Below are 24,619 nucleotides of genomic sequence, written 5' to 3'. Positions count from 1 at the left end.
ACAATTATTATTATTATTTTATTATTTCTCTCCGTTTGATATATAATTTTTTTTTTCAATGAATTTACATCACACTTCAAGAATACGGTATACATAGTATACATGATTAATTTCAAAAGCATAACTTGACTTGGAATATTTTAGAATGAAACACTTGTATTCCATGGTTCGCGTCTAACGCGACTTTAGTAATTTCATGTTCAATCCAAGTCAAATGTATTGTTGCTTTTGTATTACACAAAGCAACCATTTTACGAGAATTAAAGCTTTGTCAGCCTTACAAACTTATGACAAACTTTCAATATATAATTTGAATGAAGTTTGTATCTTTTTTTCTTCTCCTTTTTATCAATGTTCACATCATTCCCTTTACACTACCAGACCCAACGATCATACATTGCTTAATCATCATAATGCAGTTTTGTGGTATTTGATTGTATTTTTGGTATGATTTTATGTGAAAATATGTTACGTTCACTTGACGCCACTACCGTCTACTTACATATGATATATTACCGTGTAATACCACTGGTAGTATTTTAACATGACTGGCAATTATAAATGCCGGGGGGACGAATCAAAGGTCTTACTTCGAAGCTCAATGTAATAATTCATGATTTATATCATGAGTTTTTTGCAAAAAATAAAAAAAAAAATTCAATATTTTGTTCTTATGTCGTATGCTAAGTCGCGCTGTAGCCGATGACGAAACGAAAATTCAATTTTCTTCATTTTAAGACAATTGCGCAAAGTTTATGAATTACATACAGAGAGAGTGAACGAGAGAAAGAGAAATATTCGTAAATGAGTATTAATCTATATTTCATGGTCATATGTGCTCGTAATACAGGCACACCTTGTACTTATAACAAGAAATGAATTAAGTAACTCATTCTCATTGCATCACTTTGTGTGCGCACACTTCACATTCTTTCCACAAATTCTCAGGTATGCATAAGCATCCAGAAGCATCAAGATAGAGATTTATATTCACAATAGAAAATCGATTTTTCTTTATCTCTCATTGTGGTATCCGATATGGTGAATCAAATTCATTTTTTAACATAACTCTACAACTTTATTTGGGAGTTGCTATTTTTTTATACCATGATATTTTAAATTATATACTGTCTTTTGTTAATGCCTATACAAGGAGCTTAATTGGCAGGTGAGATAATCCAGTTACTTCCCCTTCCCTATCTTGCCTTGTTTTTTTTTTTTTTTTTTATGCTGAATTTTTTTACATAACTTTTGTTATATAAATAAGTATATTTCTTTCGAAATATTTTAATTTTACACCCTAGCACCTAATTGTTACATAAACTAATTATACAAGTTACATTGCAGTGTTCAACTAATTTTTCAGTTAATATTATTCATTCTACGAGTTAGAAACTGTGCTTTTAAGGGGTTGTTTTGGCCTGTAATAGGTAGCTTCATATTCTCAGGTGAAGAGTTTTAAGGGCATGAGTAAAGTGACATCAACATGTGGTTCGTGCGTTTTTACCATGGCATTGAATTATTGTTAGTTGATTGTAAACGATTTTATCTCAATGGTTTCTTTTTCCAAATTAAATCAAATTATACCTTAAAAAATTATCATATACTGTGATCTTTTGCACAGAATGTTTGGTCGTTATGGTAGACAGTACAGCTTGGCTCATTTAATGGATAAGTGAATGAAAAGAACTCTGTGATAATCAGTTCCTTTAGGTGGATCGATTGGGTATAGAAGTAGACGCTGTCCATTGCATAGGAACGAGGATAGGTGTGTGGCAAGGGATAAATAAGAAGTTGGCAAGGTTCTCCTAAAGAAGAAGGGAACCATCGCATCAATCTCTTGGGAGAAAACAATCCAACCCTACTCACTTTTGAGAGTATACTCTTATATCAATTAATATTTATAGGACATCTGATGTTGCCTTTGCCCTGCAGTTCAGCTGACTTCTCGCATGTTTCCTGTTATGCCTAATAAGGCTGGTGTCTCTGGAACTGCCGCGGCCCTTGCCCATTGCCTCGCGGCTTAGCCTGTGTCGAATAGCCAGCATTCTCATAGCCCTCATAACCAGTGTAGTCATAGGCGGCGTAGGAATCGTCGTATCCGCCCTGGTATCCATTAGCGTACTCTGGTATATAACCATAACCACCGCCATAATAGCCGTATCCCTGATTACCCCAAAACCCTTGTCGGCTAGCCTCGGGATTGACCTTGACTTTTTTTACATCTACCTCCTTTCCATTAATTATCTGCTTCGGTGTTTTTAGTAATTTATAAACAACTTCCCGCGAATCAAATGTCACAAAGCAGAAGCCCTTGCGCTGGTTCTTAAGCTTGTCGAAAGGTGCCTGAAGTTCAACGATTGTACCGTATTGCCCAAAGTACGTCTTTATGTCATCGTCAGTTATTTCTGGGGTAAGACCACCGACAAATATCTTGCCATGCTGAGCTTTTTTGCTGACCCGCTTGGGGTCAACTTTTCGCTTATTGATGTAGTGTTCACCAGATGTAAGAAGTTTGTCAATTGTCTTGGGATTGGTGAATACCATGAATGCGAAGCCACGTGATACACCGGTGTACGGATCTATCTTCACAGATATGCTCTCAATCTCGCCGAACTTACCGAAATGATCACGGAGCTCCTTGTCGGTCGTGTGACGCGACAGGCCGCCGACGAAAAGCTTTCGTTCGTCGTCACGTCCCGGTATACCGGCGGTCGCCTGTTGACCTTGCTGGTGCTGGACAACGCCACCGATCGCGTTCGAACCGAGACCACCTCCACCACCGGGTATCATCGTCGTCGTCGGCGTCGTTTCCTCTTCCTCGTTATTCTCGTTCTGATAATACTCGACGGCGGCCATTCTGTCCTTTCCAACTTTGTCACGGTAGCTGTCCGGAGTTGTTCCAAGCTCTTCTCCTTTTCACGCAACTCGGCCGATTCTCGTTATATGGAACCTCGGCGATTTTACCCACGCGAATACACAATATGCGGTGATATTTTCACGAGTTGTGAATGTACAATATAAGACGCCGGCCGATCTGCCGTAGAAACAGGAGACCAGTTTGCTTCTTCGTTTCTTTGGCGATGACTATTTATAATGGGAAAGATTAACTCGGTGCCAGTTTAACTAACGAAAGTGCGAGACACCGTACACCGTGGTACGAACAGTGAAAAAACGGGTGAACGTGTGAATCGGTGCGGAGTCTCGATATATCCAGGATCATGGGTGAGTTTTCATGAGCAGCGGATTCCTACAATAGTACTAAAGTCACAAACGGAATACACATGTATCATAGATTTAAGAAGATACTGTAGTCAGTCCCTATCGACCGAGTAAAACGTCACATATTTCGGCTTTGGGCCGTGTTCGTAAATTGACTGCCAGTACTAAGAATTCCCTAGGACAGAGACAGAGCTGTCCATGAACTCGGCAGCGCAAAAGAGATAAGAGATTGCTGACAGTACTGTCAGTCAATTTTCGAACATGACCTTGATCCAACCCATGGCAACGACCAATCAACGAATCACGGAACAACTGACTGAGGGAATGTTCCGATATGCACTGCGAGCACTGCACAGTGCTCTCACTGTAGAAAAATTCGTTCCGATATGGACTGCAGTATACGGCCGCAGTACCCTAGGGAAATATATGACGTCATGAATAACCACCATATTTCTACTGCGAACACTGGAGGTTTCGAGATAAGGTACTCGCAGTGCTTTGATCACGTGATTAGTCAAAACCACGTGCCCAACGGTTAATAAACAGTGCTACAGTTTGATACCAAAATATAGTTTGAAAATATAGAGGTGTTAATAATTTTTCAAGTTTTTATAAATTTGTTGGAACAATTGAAAAAAAATGGAGAAGTTAGTACGATTAGAATTATTAGATTGCATACACAATCTTTTGTACGTGGTTAAAGTTACAAAAGAAATTTTTGATCTTGCGACAGAAGGTAAATTTATCATTGTATTTATTTATTTACATATTCCAAAAGTAGATACATAACCTTATTTTGCTTTTGCAATAATTTATCGTTATTTTTCAGATACGACGTTCGCGACTAAGCTTTTGAATTTTTTTAATTTAACAATATTCCAACAATAGTTCTCCTCATTGATTACACTGGCCAACAGTGGTTTTGTTGCTCTTGATATTTGAGTCGTCTTAGAAAGATTCGATGTCAACGACCTTAGGAGTAAGCGTAGTTTTTCGAAATTGGCTCTAGTTATTTATTTTATCGACATTTTCATATATGACTCGAAAAAGCAATGTTTAGGTGAAAAATTGGATTTCTTTTTTTAAATATCTAAAGTTTATCAAAAAAATACTATCAATAACCTTAGTTATGCTTACTTTATTCGGGCAGAAGTATAAAAAATATAAGAAATATAATACTTTGTTGTTCTCGCCATGAAAAAGAGGGCACAACAAGTTTCTTCGAAAGGGGGGGTATTGGGGTGTTCCGAAAAAAAAAAAATTAAAAAATTTCTCTCAAACACGCATCAAACTTTCGGTAGAGCATCTTATATAGAATATCTCAGCCAAATACGAGCTTTTAATATTGATTCTTTTCCATTTTCCATTTAAATAACAGGTAAAAAAATTTAGGAAAAAATATATCTCATAAACGTCTGACATATAAACCATCTAAACGTACATCTAATAAACTATCTGTATTAACAGATTCTTATAGGAAATTTCACGCTCTATAAAAAACTACTGATATAGAACTTTAACCGTTCAAGAGAAATTCGCCTTTAAACATTGAGTCATCTCGAATACAATACTACAATAACATAAAAACCAGAGCCAATCTAATATAATCATAATTATATTCGTAAGTTTTACGTTCTCAAACACCAGGATTCACAGAAAAAATCAGAGCAACAAAAAAAAGTATTTATTTTGTAGAGCTGTGTTATTAAACTATAATAATACACTCATTTATAAGCTGCGTCAAAAATGGGGCCGACAGTATACTGGACTGCGTTCCGTTTTAAATAGTAACCAGTGTAAGTCCAGTATAACTGACTATAAAGGAACGATTTCCCAGTATACTAAATTCACGTTACACTGTACAGTGGTCGCAGTGTATATCGGAACATACCCTGAAATAAGCAAAAGGTGCTATAGCGTTTTCCACTGGTTGCACTGAGTGTGAACTGAGAGTGCACTAGCGGTAGACTCGTATTTCCAGCGTGTTCCACTGGCAGCTCGAAATAATTATTTATTATCAATCAAAATATTAACTCTCTAACAGTTTTTTTCTACTCTCAAATCCTCTCAAACGATTCTCAAACGATTAAAAAAAAAATTAAACGTCTAAGTCCATTTTTTGAGGAGATAGAAAATATGGGGGCCACCTTCACACCCAAAATTAAAATCAATTTTCCGGAAAAACTACTAGCTCTCGAATGATTTTTCTTTACTCTTAAACCCTCTCAAACAATTCTCAAACGAATTGCATTAATTAGATTTAAAAATAACAACTTCGGGGGGCCAACTTCACGGAGGTGTGATTAACTGCTTCTCCGGCCATGGGCACATAAAATACGAGGAGAAAGGAAACAAAAGTCGAAAAAATACAGTTAGCCACGGTGCATGCATCGATAAACATTACTGTACCCGCTTGACTTTTCCTTCTACCTATAATAAACTCTTTGTGAATACGTAAACCTTCTGTGACTCAGTTTATTTTTTCAACCGTCCTCTTACATATACCTATGTATATTGTATAATATATGTATATTGTGGCTCTATATAATGATCGGATGTTATGATGTTTGTTGATTATAGTGCTATAGTAATAGTATTATCGTTCTCCATAACGCAAGCATCTCGCAATATGATTTTAGACTCTGGTTAATGATTGTTTTTTGTCATTCTCACCTGGGAAAATTCGAAATAGTTAGACGGTTGTTCAATACTTCCTGGTTACAAGATTCTTGTACTTGAGTTGGGTTACTGGCAGAAATGATATACAATGATAATAATCACTATCGATATCACACTACCCCAGTAGTATACGTTCGAGTACTAGTTGATTGCAGCGCTTTAACTTTGGCGCTGAACTTCAGAAACTTTTGAGCTTCAAGAGACACATCCCCACCACGGAAGTTTCTGGACCTGTGTGTACGTCCGTGGGTATATTCCGAAATATACGCGCAGTACTGCAAGTACTGGCAATCGCGTTCCAAAATCGCGTGACAGCTTACTGCCGCCAGTCGGTGACGTGATGAAATTTGTGACGTTGTTGACTGTGACCACTGCGGCTGGGACGTGAGGCAGTTGCAATCACGGTCTTACAAAGGCCGTGTTCGAAAACTGACTGACAGTAATTTCAGCAATCTTTTATTTCTTTTGCGCTTCCAAGTTCGTGGATAGCTCTGACTCTATCCTAGGGAATTTTCAGTACTATCAGTCAATTTACGAACACAGCCAAAGAGGTCTGAAAACTCCTATGCTGGGAGTCACGATTATTCGCGTCGCTTAGCAAGGGCAAATTTCGATTCTAGCGGCACCACCAGTTGTCGCTGTGATTTAGTTACCAGGATAACAATACCTCAATTAATACGATGAGTGAGCGTGAGTAAGTGAATACCACGGTCTTGTCTAGTCCACCTCGGCCCCGCCTCCGCTGTTGATAAGATCGCAACGAACTTAGTGGCGACTAGTGAACTACCAACACGGCTTCAATAAGCAACCTACCCCCTCCAATGGAGTTTCCAGACCTGTATGTAAGACCCATAGACTTATAAAAGATAGACTGAGCGCTCTCATGAGCCGCTTGAAGGAAACATTCAAACGACAGAAATATGCCAGGAGTACTCCTTTATCTCTCTGACGATACTTATGGCGGGGATCGAGGCGGTAGAGGAGAATGATGTGAAATTATGCGCATATATCTATAGCTGTTTCACTTTCACTACGCCCTTGTCTCCCGGTATGAAACCAATTAAAAAGAGAGAGCAGTACTCCTGACATATCTCTGTCCTTTATATGTAAGCTTCAGTACCTCTTATAGGAGCGCTCATTCTATCTTTATAAGACTATGGTCAGCCCCCTGACACACGCTGCTAAAAGCGGTTCGCAAAATGTCCCTCGATTCTGCCGCCAATCTCCACTACCAGTGGCGCTAATAGTTGTCTGACAAGCTTGCGCGCGGTCAGCGAGGGCAGCGAGCGAGTCAGAAGTCTACTAGCGCCACGTAGAGGAACCAAAAAATGGGGACAAAACGCGTACAATTTTTTAGTATACGAGCAGTGGTGAGTGTCAGGGGGCTGGTCGATGGTAAGACCGTGGTTGTAGTACTTGAGAGATGGCCGCGTCCGCGGTGTAGCGTTCCGATTTTACTCATAGACATATAAGAATAGACCGCGTGACCGGGCTGAGAAGTTGATAGCGAAATAGAAAGAGAAAGCAGCATATGGGATCGCTCTGTCTTCGTCTAGCCGCGCACGTGCGGACACGTGTACACACTGCGTGGCCAAGGTCAAAGCGAAAGAATACGCATGCAGAACAATAATCGTAGGATTTTTAAAGGACAATAATTTTGTTAAATATTTTCAAATTATTTATAAGTATTTAATAACCAAAGTCAAAAAGAATATTCGTGCAAGATATGCTTATAAATTTCTTGTAAAATAATATTTTTATATATTATGAGAATATAATATGTTTTTACGTATTGTTTTAAGTATAATAATATTCAACGTTTTATTACAGTATACGATCATACAGTATGTACTTGTGTGCATTATTCATGTTTGTTACCTAATAAAAATGATGAACAGCATTTTACGATTTAACATTCAATTATTTAATTTTAACGTTTTATTAGTACTAGGGGCTTCGCCCCTGCGCGCTTCGCGCGCCAACCCCATCTCGGCGCTACGCGCCTGGGGCACTCGGCGCTGCGCGCCTCACTATTTCCTTACCCATTGTCTAGTAGACAGGCGAATTCCTTCATGTTGATTTAATGACAGGTCCTGCACTTGCTGTCCACTTCAATTCCTTCTGTGCTTAATTTTCTTTTTTTCATCAATCTAAGCTTCCATTCGTTGGTTGAAAATTGGTGTTCCTTCTCTATTGATATCTGTCTATCTCCTTGACTTGCTGAATTATTTTTGCTACCGCTCTGCCCGTTATTCTCCAAAATCACCTTCTTTATATTTTTTTTTTCTCTGTATTTATGTTGCTGTTCACTCCGTAAAACACCTCTTTTTCTTGTGGTCAACATCTATCATGGTCGTCCTCTTGCCTGGTTATAGGAATATTTGTTTATTATTATTCTCTGGCTTATTTGGTTCTTCGCACTTAAAATTTTATTTTCCTTTTTCCTTTGTGATACTTCCGACCATCCACCATCTTCATCGCCTTGTCTGCTGGTTGAAACTCCTCCTTTCTGTTCGTTGTTTGAAAAGCCAGTATGATATTTTTTGTTCGCTTCCCTATATTTTCGCTGCTGTTCCCGTCGTCTAATTTTTCGCTCTTCTATGTACATCACATTGGTTGGTCGTCCTCTCGATTTATTTTCCGAATCAATCATCGCAATCGATTCTTCTAATTCTTCGACACCCTTCGTTGAATTATTTTTACTGCCGCTCTGCCGGTTATTCTCCAAAATCACCTTCTTTATATTATTTTTTTCTCTATATTTGCGTATATGTTCATTCCGCAAAACACCTCTTTCTCTTGTGGTCAACATCGATCCTGGTCGTCCTCTTTCCTGGTTATACGAATATTTGGTGGATATTATTCTATGGCTTATTTGGTTCTTCGCACTTACAATTTTATTTTCCTCTTTCTTTTGTGATACTTCCGACCATCCACCATCTTCATCGCCTTGTCTGCTGCTTGAAACTCCTCCTTTCTCCATTGTCATCGTAAATCCTGGCTGTCCTTTTGACTGTTTGGTGATATATTTAGATTTACTATTATTTGATTGTTACTTTTCATACTTATTACTCACTATCTGAATTTTATTTTGGTTCTGCAAGACATCAAAGTGTCCACTCTCTCCGTCACTGGTGAAGAGTAGCGAGAATTGTGTTCCATTTTGTGATCCGATCCGGTGTGGATGAATTTGTTCTTCGCGATACTCGATTTAACATATCTTAAAAATTTCCGCAGCTGCATATATTGCATTTTTATTCATATGTGATTTGTAATCACCAGGTCACCTAATCACCGCACCGTTTGACTCATTACCTGTAATAAAACCCGCAAATGTAGACCAATTATCCACTATATTTGAAACGATACTCAGTCTCACCTCTGCGTGTCGATCTTGAGTGCCGTATACACAATACGCCAACGCGCGAAAAAGACAATTCCTGTCGGGAATCATCGTTATAATTTTCGTTTGCATGTTCATTTTTTGCGCGTCAGAAACAGATACCTATAAAGATATTTGTCAAAGACTGTCATAAACAGCCGGTGACAGCTGTCAAAGGGTTTGCTAGATGCTTTTTGTTTTGTTTTCGGTATCTCACCCCACCGCCAACTTCATGCGTATACTATTGTTATTATAAACTTTTTCTACGTTCATTTGTTTGAAACTTTTTTATTAGATAGAGAGATTAGTCTTATTTTTCAATTATAACTTCTAATTTATGTTTTATGTACAATATACATATAAGAACATCCATCCCTTCATTCATTTTATATTTCATTCTTACTAAAAAAAAAAAAACGCCGAGCGCGCATGCGCGATTAGACAAGGATTTGGCTTTCTTAGCTACATTAGCTTTATTCAAAGGAGGACGGGTAACTAAATGACAGGTACACCAGGATGTATCACAGACAATGAGTTATCGTTTATTCAAGAGATCAGAGGAAACTATCACGCGGTTCTTTTGCCACCGCTCTGGCTGGGTGTAACCGGTTTTTGGTAGTTTTTTGGGGCGCGCCCTTAGGACCAGTTCTCGCACGATCATTCGTCGCCGAGACGGAACGTCAGCGTCTGCTTACGCTGCCGCTTACGATCTGGGGCGCTGCTCTCGGTTCTGACGACGGGCGAAGCTGGTCGTTGTCGAGAGGTCGCCACAAGGATAGAGGGGTCCTATTTGCAGCTTTCTCATTCTATTGCGCTATCGCATTCACCAACGAGCCACCTCCGATACTCCCGCGGTCTATTCTTATATGTCTATGATTTTACTGCGACTGGCAACTCGAAGTAAAAACGGAACGCAGTTCGCAGTTAACTGCGTGACGTCACGGTCGGCAGTACTGGAAGTATATTTCGGAATACACCGGTGTTGCCAATGTAATCGACTAAGGAGACAAATTAGCCGTCGCAGAATCAATTTCCGCATGCATCGTATGTGTGTAAGACCGTGCCATAGACTGACAGTGCTCTCTACATAGCTGATCCCCGTACTCTGTGCTTGTTCGTAACTGGAGTAACTTGAGCGCTTTTTTTTTTTTTTTTTTTTTCACGAAAAATCTGTCTTGAAATCTAATCGCCGCGATCGCCGCGACGACCGGGAGTCCACATATAAATCTTCGTGGTCTGATCTTTGACAATTCGATTCCTGTTCGCTCGAGATTATGGAGCTTCCAGAATCCGGAGATTGTATTGTCCTTAGCGCGATATCACGTAATATCTTCATGACTTCTTCAACAATCCTATAACCATAGCTTTAAGTGTGGATAAGTTACGTTACTTTCTGACGTGAGAGGTTAGCTTAGGTCGGCCAGATTTCACCAGACTCGGGAATAAATCATCACGTGTATTCCAATAAAGTTGCCCAAAGCGGGAAGAGCATAGTTTCTCGTTACAGAAAAACTGCGCTATGACAGATGGACGATGCTTCGAGTGCTTTGCGGAATTATTCAACTATAATTGTTTTCAGTAATTGCGTAGCGATCTCAAATGTGAAAAGAATTTTTGATTTTAGTTGTATCTTGATCCATGCACTATGGTCCTCACTCTGTGTTTTAAATTAATGCAACAAGTAAATCTAGGTGTATTCGAAAAAGTCTGTATATAATCTTTCAGCCATTTCTTTGTTGCCTCGAGAGATGCATGAATGTTCTGGTAAAATAATATTGGTCTTGTTCCACAGCACTTGAGGCAATATCCGTGGAGGCTGTGGGGCCAGTCTTTCTTTTCTTGGTATCTCATACCAAGCTGGATGGTTCGTTCAAGCGAAACGATCTGTTACCAGCTCAGGATTCTGAGTCATTCGATGATGAGGATACGACTGAGTACAAATTTGATGATGACTTAGAATATTTACGATCGCTGGATCCTAAGGAATGGAAAGAACAGGATCATTACGCTGTCCTAGGAATGGCAGATCTGAGACACCGAGCTACGGAAGATGACATTAAGCGAGCCTGTAGGTTTATAGATATAATTTTGGTAATGCTAATTTTGTTTTCCCTGCATAGACAAGACGAAGTATTGCACAGTTCTAACATTAGCTGGTAAGTAGTCGAGATTCTCAAACCTCTACCGCGTTCTGTTCGAGCAGTCACATATAAAAGTTTCATCATTGTTTTTATCATTGCATTAAATGTGATATGGTGGGGAAATGAAGTGGCTATGCAATTGCTGTTGTAAATGATGCAAGAACCAAATCAGTTGAATTGTTTCCATTGACACAAATATGAGTGTCAAGTTAGCTGCACAAGCTAAAGGCGATTACTGCAATCGCACGAGTCAAATATTGCCTCTTTGTATGTGTAACACATGGAATTTTTTGTAACACTTGTGAAGGAAAGTTTGATTCAAGACGCATCAAAGATGCCACTCACCACGATACATCGGGGTTAGATAAATCACGCTCAATGACAACGCGTAAAATTGAGTTATTTGAAACTGCACTTACACCAACGAAAACCCTAGTGTGGAATATGTAGTATTTGAGTTGTGCATTTGCACCAATGTAGTTTTAACACACTGTTCGGAAATAGGGCACTTTTCGTGGGTTCTGCAGGCTTTGAAAATCGAAGTTTTGAAGGAAATGTTCCTAAAATAACCTTTATTCATACGAAAGTTGTATGAACTCTCATTTTGTCGCTACCGAAATTATATTTTACTGAAAGAACATCATTTGAAAGTTTTTGAACTTTATTCTATAACAAGCATTGTCTTATATTTCACTAATTTATATGTTTGTTGGTTCACTTTACACAAATAAAAATTACTTTCTACGGAATCTGTATTATTATCTTTTTTTTAGTCATTTTTTCTGAAAATAAAAATCACTGCGCTCAATATCTACCATAAAAGTGTTTGTCACTCTCACAATCGGGCCAATTTGATCTAACGTAAATTTTTTACCGCAGCCAAATATGTACCGACGCTCTTGTTTAGTGTGAATTCATCGCTACCTATAGATAATGCCTAAAATTAATACCACATGCCATCATTATAAAAATTTTTAGCAATGCTTCAAGAAATATTTGAGGTCAAAGTCAAGTTTGAAATCGATATGTCCCTTTGTGGCAATAGAGGGCTATAGTCCCTTTGGGGATTTAATACAAAATGATCTTGTACACGCGGGTCTTTATGCGAAATATTAATTTCTTCAGTTAGCATAGCCCCTTTTTGTTCAACATCTTTGTAATATATGATTTCATTACAGATAAACAGAAAATTTTGAAACATCATCCAGACAAACGTAAAGCAATAGGTGAGGAGATTCGTAGAGACGATGATTATTTCACTTGCATAACTCGCGCCTGGGAAATGTTGGGGAATCCTGTAAAGAGACGAAGTTATGATAGCATTGATCCCGGGTTCAATGACGATATCCCAGAGGAGAAAGACGCTAAAAATAATTTTTATGAGGTATGCGAAAAGAGTTAGTGTGCAGCTGACATTATTCAATGTCTTTAGCACGAACGTTTTTGCTTATAAATTACTTATCCGCAAGAATAATACTGCATCATTTAAGAACTCATTGTCAGATTTCCTTTTTACAGGTTATGGGAAAAGCGTTTCAGGATAATTCAAGGTGGTCCGAAAAGAAACCAGTGCCACAACTCGGGGGTCCAGACACGCCTAGAGAAAAAGTTGAACGTTTCTATTCATTTTGGTATGAATTTGAGTCCTGGCGTGAATACTCGTACCTTGATGAAGAGGACAAGGAAAGTGGTCAAGAGTAAGAACTTTTAACTTCAACATCTTCTGAGAAAATTTATTTGCGACTCCTTAAACCATGCAATCGGTATGACGAGTTTGGTGGGTTTCGAGTGCACCCAAGGGTAATTCCAGTTTTTTTACACTTATTGACCAGTCAATGTTTCAATGCCCTGTGAGGTAAAGAAATGGGAAGGGAGCGCTGACAAGCATGCATGCACACAAAACGCCCAAGTGAATCTACAAACCACAGACTCACAGATATTCTTGTTGACTGCATAAAAAGCATGAGGTTAAACCGCTTAAAATTTCATATGGGCGATGAGTTTTTAAGTATACGTCATGTCACACAGTTTATTTTTTAAACTGTCTTCACTGTAACTAAATGATTTTATAGCTAGAAACACAATTCTATGCTGCACCTACCATAAGAGCCCACGTTTACGAGCTCAGCATTGAAAATTAATTTCTCGAAAATGAAAAAAATTTAATAACTTGAGATTTTCACAGTAAATGTGTCCCGGCTGAATAAACATACCCCCAAATTTTCAAATCTTTGTCCTTGATGCAGGGTAAAAAACCTTCAGGATGAGTAAACTGTATTATTACTTTGATACTAGACCGTATGCTGATGCTTCTTCTCCAGACTGGGAGATCTACACTAACCAGTGCCATTTGTCAACTTTCTTTATCACTTCTTTTTATCCATTCGGTCCATTGTGGGAAAGTTTTTCTTGTGGGAAGTGGGAAATATAAACCCAAATAACGGTCTTGCATCTCTAATAATGTAACAAAATTGCAAATGAGACTTAAATTCCGTCAAATTGAAATCTGTCAATGGCGTCATAATTACCTCCATTCGCAAACTAAGTTTTCAGTATGCCTCGCAAAACTTTGACGTGCACATGTGTAACGTGGTGAGACAGAAGCTTGGATTTTCAATAATTCATTCACTTAAAAGGAATCCAATTCACAGGACATTCCTGTTACTTCTAAAGAAACCATAAGCGTACGCTCCAGTATTAACGTAGTTTAGAGAGAAAGTTTGACAAGTACCACGATTTTGCTTGGAACTAGACACAAATGCTTTCATGTTGCGCTTTCTATTCAATATTTTACTGTCTAGGGTGTTATCGAGGTCTTCTGTGCCATTAGACGACACAGATAATTCATACATCTTTTGATATAAACATTTTTAAACATAATGTCAATTTTTCAGACTTATTTAAAAATTGAGGGTCACAGCTATGTCATGGCTTTGGCCAAATTTATAAACGTTGTTAGAGTATCGAAAACAAAGTAGTTGAACGTAGCCCATATTTATCTTATGATGCATGCAAGGAGAAAATTTCTTCTCAACTGTGGATTAATTGATGGAACAGATTCATTTTTTACCTACAGTGGATGTCTAACTGTAAGATGAACAGAATCTGATTATTTGCTGCGTTGCCCAATTGTACCCTGCATGAGTAAGGTAGATATAATATTTCATGCTACGTTAACGGTATTGTTGAAAATAACGGATATAGTGAATGTTTTTGGCAGCGTTTTGCTCGCTCATAAGAGGTACTTTCATAGGCTAAAGTTATGATGGATGCAGCAGCCAACTAAATTGTGTTATCTTGTGCTCGGCGCAGCTAGGTGGGGGTTGGAGTAGAGATCTTCGATGCAAAACTTTTGCTTTGTTCCCGATTTCATACATATCGTAATCACCTATGTGAAGTGGCAAATGTAAAGCACTGCCACTACCTCTACGCTTCTGGTACATTTTCTTATGCCTTATTGAGAGACTATTTGAAACAGTGACTTTAATGAGGTTTTGTATGTCTGATTGGAATTGTGTGTCGAACAGTCACGAAGATATCCAAGTTAGCAGCTTGTTCAACACGGTTTCCTTTAGTGAATATGTATTTACTAATTTTAGAATCATTTTATACCTCTATGCCAACTCAGACCCACAAAGTTTCACAAAAATTTATCCGATGGTAACCGTTCTTACTTGTTCTTAAATAACGCGTGCTTTATCAGAATTAAAGTTGAACCTGGATAAGAATTAACTCCCTGTTAAAAATCTGTAGAAATTCGCTATATACAGGGCAACAAGACAACTTGTTCGGAAAAAATTAACATAAGAATTAATTCAACCCATCCTACCTGGAAAAAAAGCTCCTGATTTTAGCAATAGACTTAGGAGTACCAAGTTCTGTCACTAGTATTCCCATCGATGTAATGCCTTCCCGACCATGACTGTCATGCTCCCTATTTGCTCACCAAACGCCCTTAAGGGCCCAATAAGCGAAAGACAGCAGATTTGTTCCATGATCTGCGATATATAGATGGAAGTGCTAACAGGGGCAGAACTTCATATTACAGATTATTCTTCCTTTTTAACATACTTTTGAAGACGCTTGCATCTCTCTATATAACCAAACTACTAATTCTATCGATAAATTGGGGGATACTTTTAGTTATCACAGAGAGTTACACTGTCGAGCCTTCTGTTTTTTATTTCCTGTCAATATTGAAATCGGTGTCAACTTTATTTCTGATCTACTGAAGCTAGGGAGGTCAAAATAAACTTTCCTTGGATGTACATACACATATTGTACCTCGCATCGTACATACAGTATGTACTGTGAATATAACGGGTTTCCACTGATTTCTAGCTGGGAGCTAGTTGCTCCCGGTTTACCACTGGTTCTAAGATTGCGAGGAGTGTAGTGCCTTGTGTCGTAACTCCAGGACCAAACAATAAAGAATAACGATATTGCCATATAATTTTTACGCGCCAACTGAGACGGACCGAGTTAGAAAAAATGATCGCTTTGTGAAACCAGCTTAATTTAAAAAAGGATTTCAACGAAATGGATTCGCGACGATTATATCAAATACTATCTGACTGATTAGCAATACTTACTAGAGGTACTGTACGTGATAGCTGACAGTTTGTTACCCCGAAAGGCGTAGCGAATATCGGAACAAATCCTACTAAACCTACAGATAGTGTTATGCCATTACATGGCCCGAAAACAACACGGTGTTAAGTCTTTCAGTCCAGGAGCACCTGCAAGCAAATCCGTATCTTTCTTTCCTCCCCCTGGAGTTCCAATAGAAACCCACCAGATACTTAAAGCTATCTAATTTGAATTGTGTTTATGTGATTAACTCACGTCCTGACACTCAAACTCCCACCCTTTCTTCTTGCATTGTGATTTGGGAGAATGGCCTTGCTCTGTACCTCCTGGTTTAACACGAAACCTCCTTGGCTCCTTGGTTTGATGCAAAACTATTGCGGTATCAATAAAAACTTCGATTACCACTTGCCAGTTTGTTATATGTTACATGTAACACTGTACATGACTTATGGTCTATAATTTAACTTTAGCCGGGACATGCGAAAGTGGATAGAAAAAAAAAACAAGGCAACACGAGCGAAACGGAAGAAAGAAGAAATGACCCGAATTCGTTCATTGGTAGATACTGCCTATAGTTTAGACCCCCGAATAAAGAAGTTTCAACGTGATGACAAGGAGAGGAAGACGGCTGCGAAGCGAGCTAAACAAGAAGCGGCTAGAGCCAGGCAACTCGAAGAAGAACGACAGTTGAGAGAAGTAGCCGAACGAGAACGTGTCGAAAGTGAGAGGAAGCAGTCCGAGGAAAAAGCACGTAACGATGCTTTGAAGCAAGAACGCGAGGCACAGAAGAAAGCCGTTCGTCGTGAACGAAAGGCAATCCGCGACCTTTGCAAGGCAAATGATTATTATACTAATGACCCAGGTGAAAGTCTCAAGCATATGGAAAGCGTTGAAAAGATTTGCGAGTTGTTTAAGCTTGCGAGGCTGGAGGATGTCACGAGAAAGTTACAAAGTGAAGGTCGGAAGGGATTCCTTGAAGTTGTTGAGGAGACAGAGCGCAAAATTGAGGAAGAACGCCGGGCTGGGGTAGAAACTAATGACAGGAAAAGCTGCACTCCTGAGAGAAATGCCAAATGTATCACAGTCCTCTGGACTGAAAACGACCTTCAGCTACTGATCAAGGCCGTGAATTTATTTCCAGCTGGTACTAACCAACGATGGGATGTTGTCGCTAACTTCATCAATCAACACGGTAATGCATCTTCAAATGTAACTCGAACTGCTAAAGAGGTGTTGGCTAAGGCCAAAGACCTGCAGGCAACTGATTTCAGTAAATCTAGCCTCAAAGATCAAGCCAATAAAAAGGCTTTCGATAACTTTATTGCTGAAAAGAAGGGCAAGGATGGTATTGACGATAGAATGCCGGCAGTTACCGAGCGCCATGACAATCCCTTAACGAATGGTAATTCCAACACCAGAATCCTTGACCACAGCTCTACACAAAATTGCGGTGGTGGAGAAGAAGAAACCTTTCCCAAAGAAAAGGACGTGAAAAAGGAAACAGCTCTGTCTTGGACGCCGGTGGAACAGAAGCTTTTGGAACAGGCCCTGAAGACTTATTCGGCAACCGTACCAGACAGATGGGATCACATTGCTGCTTGTATACCCAGCAGAACGAAAAAGCAGTGCATGAGAAGATATAAGGTATATCTGAAAGTCTATTGATCCTTTCTTTCGTGTTTTTTTTTTTTTTTTGTTTTATTTTGTTTTTTTTTTTGTTTTGTTTTGTTAGTAGCCAATGAATATAGTATAGCTTGTCTAATCGGTTTAGTTGTACTTCAAATGAAGCATTACAGATAACTTGAAATTATCAATACGATACTGAAAAAATATTAGTTTCAATTCTCTCATGATTATACGGCCATTATGGCTGCTAATTTCTTCCTGTAGTTGAAATTTTTTCAGAAAATTCAACTCATGAGTGAAAATTTCGTGAATAGGAAAATAGCAAACTTGGAGGTCACAGGAAAGTCTAGTATGGATTTCTTTTGCAACATGGATTTAAAAATATATCCATTGACGTCAACCAACCGTAGTAGCATAGCATGCGAGATTCCCGAATGGAAGGACCTGGGTTTAAATCCCCAGCGTATCACTAAGTACCTGAATGGCAACTTGCGAAAATTGTATCATGGGTCATATCGTTGAAGTGCCAAATCGGCAAGCTGAGGTTTAAACTCAGAGGATTGTCACTAATTCAGCCCCTCCCTTGCCCCACACAAAGCTCAGCGACATACTAGAGACATATCCTAACATGTGTGGCGGGTGTTGGTAGCGACTATTATTATTTTTTTGCAGGCAGAAATTCATTTTGAATATCATGTCACATTCTGTGACGTAGGCCATGACTGAACCGAATAGACAAGTTGTGAACTTCATTTTATAGAGTATTTTTTTTCATACACAGTGATAGTTCTCCTCAACTCTATTCTAAGAAGTATCAAAGCGATTCCAAATATTGTAGTTAATAGTAAAGTTCAGGTGACATTTAACCCACAAGAATGTCTTGGACTGGGGTGGTCTTTAGCACCATGTCTTTATTATAAAATCAAGTGACTGGAAGTGACTTCCATATTTTTGAAATATCAAGAGAAAAAGGTGAAAGTTAGTAGGCATAGCAAGCAAGTGTGCATGTGCAAGATAATTGAAATTTATTGATCGGCAAGATCTCACTGTGGTAATAATTAGTTCTGCGTGGCAGGAGAGCCAACCTACTTGAAATGGGCCATGAGCTCTCGTAAAGTTTTTCGCGATAAATACCGAATTTAAGTCAAGTCGTTATGCATATTTGCAGCACTTACCAGGTATCTGTCAGCTTGCCAAATCTTCTCAAATCACTTCAACAATTAACTCAATTAGCCGTTTTTGACATCTGAATATTGGAATGGCCAGCCTGAGTGAGATAATGACAATACACGCCCATGAGCAGTCAGTCACTCAGCGTGCCAAGTTTCACAATTATCTCTCGGTACAGTTTAGTTGTTCAGACTTATGTAGGATTATGGTTTTGTTAACTGCATGTGAGCTATTATGGAAAAGTAGTAAATAGGAAAAGTTGACTCGATTACTGGTAAAATTTACCATGCTTATTGTTACCGTTATTATACTCCTATAATTGAATTTAACGATGAAATGAATCAGATTTACAGCATTATCAGATTCTCGATATTGAAACGACAGTGAAATCTACTTAGAATGTGGTAACTTCACTGAAGATTTAGAACATTGAATTACTAATCAATTAGTGAAATGGAAGTAGAATCTTCTTACAGCCAAGTGATATTTACTGCTTCCTGAAGTAAATAAATCACTTGCATTTGTTGTACATGGATGTAAACGCATTATTAATTGTAAAAAAAATGCCACTTTTTTGGGTGTTTTGAGCCCAGTCACTGTTAAATTGCACACAATACATTAACCGCTGGGCTACCCTTTATACATGTAATACTACATTTCCTATCGCAGATCGATGAACTTTATGAAATTGAATACTGATAAAGATGGCAACCATGCAAAATATCACATTACGACCCCTAAATAGAAATCAGACTTGCATTGTTTTGTATTCGTGCAAAAATATCTTATTATTTGAAGCAATATTTTCACATGTTTACTTATTTCTATTCATAGGAACTGGTCGAACTTGTTAAAGCAAAAAAGGCAGCTCAACTGGGTAAATAAAAGGTGCAACGGTGAGACGAAGTAAATGCTGACAATAGAGATCCAATGCTTCGCGTTAACAAGTACACATGTATGTTTACACCACCGTATATAATGAATATATGCGTACATAATAGAATATAGTTGTATTGATTTAACTTAAACGTCTGATTTTTGAAATATCAAGAAATTTTATTTGACACATCACTGTTATTGGTAATGTAATTATCCCTTCTGTTTATGGAAAGCTTGGCGAGCCCTTGGAGCTATTCCACATCGATTGTGTATAATGGTTACATAATTTTGGTGAGCATTACGCCAAAATAAAAATTTCTCATCAATCCTAATTGTAGATAGATACATATGCAGACATACAGCTTGTCTGTTCTATTTATTCGCACCCTAAATCACGCAGAGTGACGTTACGTGGAAAATAAATTTCCACCCAACAATATTAGGTTTGGTACCTATTTAAGTGTAACAAGACTCTCACTAATGGGAGTACATTTCTCTTTGTGTAAACTTTGCGTGAGAATATACATAATAATGGGGATAGACTGGCGACACGTCTTTTGTACACGGTGCGCATTCCGGTATTATATTTTAGTGACCATGCCGCACAATGTGTCGTAATGTATCGATTAATTTCGTAGATGGAAAGCTCCCTATACCTCTGTAAGTGCAGTAAATATATATATTTTCCCTGAGCGTTACTATTGGTGCAGATACCGAAAATTCGAAACTGATCCGGAATTCGTAGTACATGGAATCCAGACGGTTCCCCTTAACCATTTCAGAGAAAAAGAAGAAGGAGGATCCGGAATTTACGGATCTTTTCAGAGTCAACGGTCATGTTTAGGCTGGCGTTCCATGATCTGGCCCCACGGACAGCCACTTTTCACGCACTTCCGTCAGGCTTTTCAGTGAATAGAGGGGAAATCTGTTTTTGATTGGCGGTTTGGTGGTCCCGTGCGGACTCTGCCACTCCCAAAATCTTGCACGCTAAACGTCGCCAGTCGCTACGTAATGCTGGCAGTATTACATACGGCTGTCGCTACAGCGGCTACGGCTATCGCCGCCTACCCTCGAGATGCAGAGCGGCGAACGCGGAAACATGCCAGCACCGCACGGTACGAACTAAAAATACGGCAATCACTAATACCCAAGTAGCATTCTGTTGCAAGATTACGATATGGCCATCACCTGGGCGTATGCATGACTCTGCCGGCAGACCACTATATCTCTCTGTTTCCGCAGTTGTAGGGAGACAAGTGCGCGTCCGGAAGAGGCTTACTGCAGATTTACGGCAGATGACGTGATGCTCTGCTGAAGAAAAAAAAAAACAATACATATTATCTCCGATAACAGACTCATTTTACGTACTCCACACACGTTACGATTGACGTGCAATCAGTAACTTCTTCACTTTTTTCCATACCTGTTCACCACGGTGCTGTTCTGATAAAATCAATCTTGCAGCAATCCAGGTTATATACTAATCATATTAGAGTTTGTGCACTCGCGAGAAAGTTACCAGAAAGAACCGTCAAATCGCCACCTGTACACGGAAAGTCGAGGTATATCAGTAAGCAGACCAGTGCGCTTCTATTCTTCGACCCACGCTGCAGCAGCCTGCAACAATCGTCAACAATTGTGTCCAATTCCGTCGTAAATTTGACCCATGCTACAGGACCATACTACAGTCATGCCCAATTCTGCCGAAAAGCGCTGCACTGAGAAAAAAAAGTGGCTCGTGTAGGAAACTAAAATATTGCTGCCTGCAGGTCACTAGGTATAGCTGTGGGAGCTATACGTATTGCTACGTGACCCCACTGAACTGTATACAACAGTATGAGAATCCGTCGTTCAGTTCCCACAGCTACACCGTATTGTTCGTGCAAGTGGACAGCAATACTGTTCTGATCGAAGACCATACAAGAACCAGAAATCTGGCTGTCACGGGCACTCCTTTTTCTCAGTGTGCCGATCACAGTCATGCACGATCTGATGCTATAGGGAATTCTATCTGGATAGACAGAGTTCCCTGTAAAAATTCATTGGAGTACCAGGGAGTTTTTGCGGAGTCCGGAATCCGATCCGGAATTTGATTATCTTTCGAGGAACCAATCAGAGACGTTCCGGCCATTCTTTGTTACGGATGCCTACGTTTTTACTGTACGAATTTTTGAAAGTATTCCAATTTGATTCAAACGCGGGGAAAGTGGGGACTTAGTCGTACGTTCGGCACAAATAATTCTATACCGGTACGCATATCGCCTTTAGCACATGAAAAACGTAATTTTAGCATGACCTCTCGACGATTTCGTAAACAGTCGAACAAAGGATTCAAATCATTTATCGTACGACAGTGTTAATAGATATATAATTGAAATGGTCGATAGAAAGGTATTCAAAATAAAGAATGCGAAACACGATCATACATTTGAAATACATATTTACCCTTTGAAAAGTCGGCATCTTTTCCTTGGACAATCAGCAAGCTCATAAACCTAGTAAAATGCGGGAATGTAGAAAGTTTAAGTTGCGCCTTACTCTTTCTACGCTACCATCGCAGCCGTTTACACACTCGCCCATGACTCGCACGGTCTTTTCATTATAGTACATTCATTCGCAAGAAGAGTATCCGACCTGCGGATCACGAATTCTGTTAAAAGTTCTTAAGTGTTTTTATTTTTTTTTTTTTGCCCAGAATATGGAGTGTACGATGCATACCTCCATCTATTTGGACTTTCTTCGCCCGATTCACTAGAGAGCAGATTTTCGAAAATTCGTAGCTTATACTTCATTTTGATGTAATAACATATCGGTTTGGACTTGAATCTCTGAGATCCTTTCACCGAAACCTGAACGGAGGACAACGGAAATAAACATTTAAGGCAAAAATATACAATAGATTTCTTTTATTGCGGCATTTCATTCATCAAACTGTTGATATAATCAATTTTAACCGTTGTAAAGAGAGTCCTATTGATTGAAACTACGTATCACAGGCTTCATATTTTAGGCCAAGGAAACGACAGTAGAAGTTTGAGCAGAATCCATGATCCAGAGATTTGATATTCTCTTCATCTGTGTCAGCTATATTGGTTCTGTTGCAAGATAATTAAATTCATCATGCGGATGGATAGGTGATCTAATTTCTGGCTGATTGTGAGAGAATCAACTTCGCTAAGTCTTTTTACCAATATATGTGTGCGTGGGATTTTTATGCATATGACATAAAATTCAATGAGAAGTAGAATAGTGAGTTTTACATTGTAGTTGCACGCTTGGTGAGCAGTTTATTTTTTCAAATTTCAAAAATGGTTTTGGATCGATATATTTATCCAATAACTATAATCGTAACATTATTAGCTATACGTTGATAATTTAGTCTTCTTTGGTCCTAAAGAAGTTATCCATTTTTTAGGCACTTGTTAATATTCAATCGATTTAGTAATAATTTTTCGGCACACGTATGATCCATGGCGTATGATATATAGGTATGTATATGCATATAGTATGCACAGCATACGATGAACAACAGAACCTGCAATGTAGCAGTATTGTTAAGATTATTACTAATACTATCAATATTTTAATGTTTCAACATAAATATATTTTTCATGAAACGATTGATTAATTCTGATTGCGCTTCTCAGTTAGATACAGTCCAGGTGTAGCAATATTTTTAGGTTTCAACACTGCACGCTGTTGAGGCAGGTATACATTTCCACGGTGTACAAGATGCTCATAGGGACCAAGCGTGAGTACGAGTAGCGCCGCGAGTGGCCAAAGTTGTCCCTATCAACGGGACTTGCGTTAACTTTGACAAACGGTCTGGCGGTTATTTGTCGTCATTTTTCCGAAAAAACAAATATTTTTACCGAAAAAATGCCTCCTCCCGGTGTAAGAAAATTGAAGATTAGCTGTTGCGCTATCGGTGTTAAAATAGTCTCAGAAATACCGAGTAAATTGGTAAAAGTTTAAACTGTCACTATGCGACAGGACGGTTCAAAACGATTGGTTAATTTCGTGCCATAGCGTAACCACGGAAGTTTATGATTGACTGAGTCATTAGCGTACACAGAGAAAAATGCCCGTCGGTTGGGACAAATATCACCGATTTGGCGCTGCAGTGAATTTTGCGCACGGTCTCTATAATTTCATAAAAAGTGTCGTACTCTTGGATTTCTTTAATCGGCTCCTATAAGGGTTACGAACAACTTATTGTAGTGATATTCAGCTACTTGTCTACCTAAAGCCGCGTACACATCTGATCGTGAGCACGAAATACAACTGGAAGGCGCTACGATGCCTTCCACGCGAGCAGAGAGAGATAGCGTCATAATCTAGCTGTCTCTCTCTCCGTACAGTTTGGTTCAAAAAGTTATAGCGAGTAGACGAAATATAAACTGAACACAAGGTGAGGCAAGATTCAAATACCATAATTATTGCATCTGAATATTTAAAAAAAGAAAAATAAATGAATAAATAAACATCAAAATTCACTGTGAACCTGGAGAGTAGATATTTTAACCGTGGTGTGAAGAGTGGTGATGCCCGTGATAGATTAATTTTTTGCACACGCTTTACGATACCGTCACAAGCGCATGCGTAACGCTATAAGCATAGACGAAATACGTCATGGCCGTGTTCGACGGTCTGTTCTTTTTGATGAATTCCTTCAAAATGATAGGAGCGCGCGCGCAGAACGTACTTCCTGCTGCGCGAGACCGCCACATGCGCAAATTATTACACTAAGGATATAACCTCATAACCTGATACAATGTGTCAACAAGTTACGTGTTTTGCGATAACGTGTTGCTTCTGAGACATCTTTTGTTCTAGGTACAAAGAAAAATCGACAGTAAAAACAATACCGACAGTGTTTGACACGTGGTTTGGCCAAATTACCCAGGTTTTGAGGTTATATTCTCATTGT

The 24,619-nt window shown here is 38.9% G+C and overlaps 2 protein-coding genes across 4 annotated transcripts; one reads left to right on the top strand and one right to left on the bottom strand.

The window, feature by feature from the left end:
• Positions 1–1,186: 1,186 nt before the first annotated feature.
• On the bottom strand, positions 1,187–3,227 carry LOC124219985 (RNA-binding protein squid). The gene has a single exon (XM_046628295.2). The coding sequence runs from the start codon at positions 2,857–2,859 to the stop codon at positions 1,969–1,971; it is 891 nt and encodes a 296-aa protein (XP_046484251.1). The 5' UTR covers positions 2,860–3,227; the 3' UTR covers positions 1,187–1,968.
• Positions 3,228–10,443: 7,216 nt separating this feature from the next.
• On the top strand, positions 10,444–19,874 carry LOC124219984 (dnaJ homolog subfamily C member 2). 3 transcript variants are annotated; one of them, XM_046628290.2, is made up of 6 exons: positions 10,444–10,606; positions 11,076–11,351; positions 12,603–12,808; positions 12,928–13,121; positions 16,485–17,658; positions 19,645–19,874. In XM_046628290.2, the coding sequence occupies exons 1-6, from the start codon at positions 10,558–10,560 to the stop codon at positions 19,693–19,695; spliced, it is 1,950 nt and encodes a 649-aa protein (XP_046484246.1). In that variant the 5' UTR covers positions 10,444–10,557; the 3' UTR covers positions 19,696–19,874. The 3 variants fall into 3 exon arrangements, with proteins under 3 accessions (XP_046484246.1, XP_046484247.1, XP_046484249.1); XM_046628291.2 differs by having other exon boundaries at positions 10,445–10,606; positions 12,943–13,121; XM_046628293.2 differs by lacking the exon at positions 10,444–10,606 and adding an exon at positions 10,644–10,988.
• Positions 19,875–24,619: the final 4,745 nt, after the last annotated feature.

Source organism: Neodiprion pinetum, chromosome 5, assembly GCF_021155775.2.
Source record: "Neodiprion pinetum isolate iyNeoPine1 chromosome 5, iyNeoPine1.2, whole genome shotgun sequence".
In the NCBI taxonomy this organism is placed as follows: Eukaryota; Metazoa; Arthropoda; class Insecta; order Hymenoptera; family Diprionidae; genus Neodiprion; species Neodiprion pinetum.
This window is presented reverse-complemented; position numbering and strand designations above follow the sequence as displayed.

Excerpts from the sequence above, each read along its gene's own strand:
- LOC124219985 (XM_046628295.2), bottom strand. The coding sequence starts at position 2,859 with ATGGCCGCCGTCGAGTATTATCAGAACGAGAATAACGAGGAAGAGGAA.
- LOC124219984 (XM_046628290.2), top strand. The coding sequence starts at position 10,558 with ATGGAGCTTCCAGAATCCGGAGATTGTATTGTCCTTAGCGCGATATCA. Across the intron at positions 12,809-12,927 it reads CTAAAAATAATTTTTATGAG|ATTTCCTTTTTACAGGTTAT; the intron begins GTATGCGAAAAG and ends ACTCATTGTCAG. Across the intron at positions 13,122-16,484 it reads GACAAGGAAAGTGGTCAAGA|CCGGGACATGCGAAAGTGGA; the intron begins GTAAGAACTTTT and ends ATTTAACTTTAG.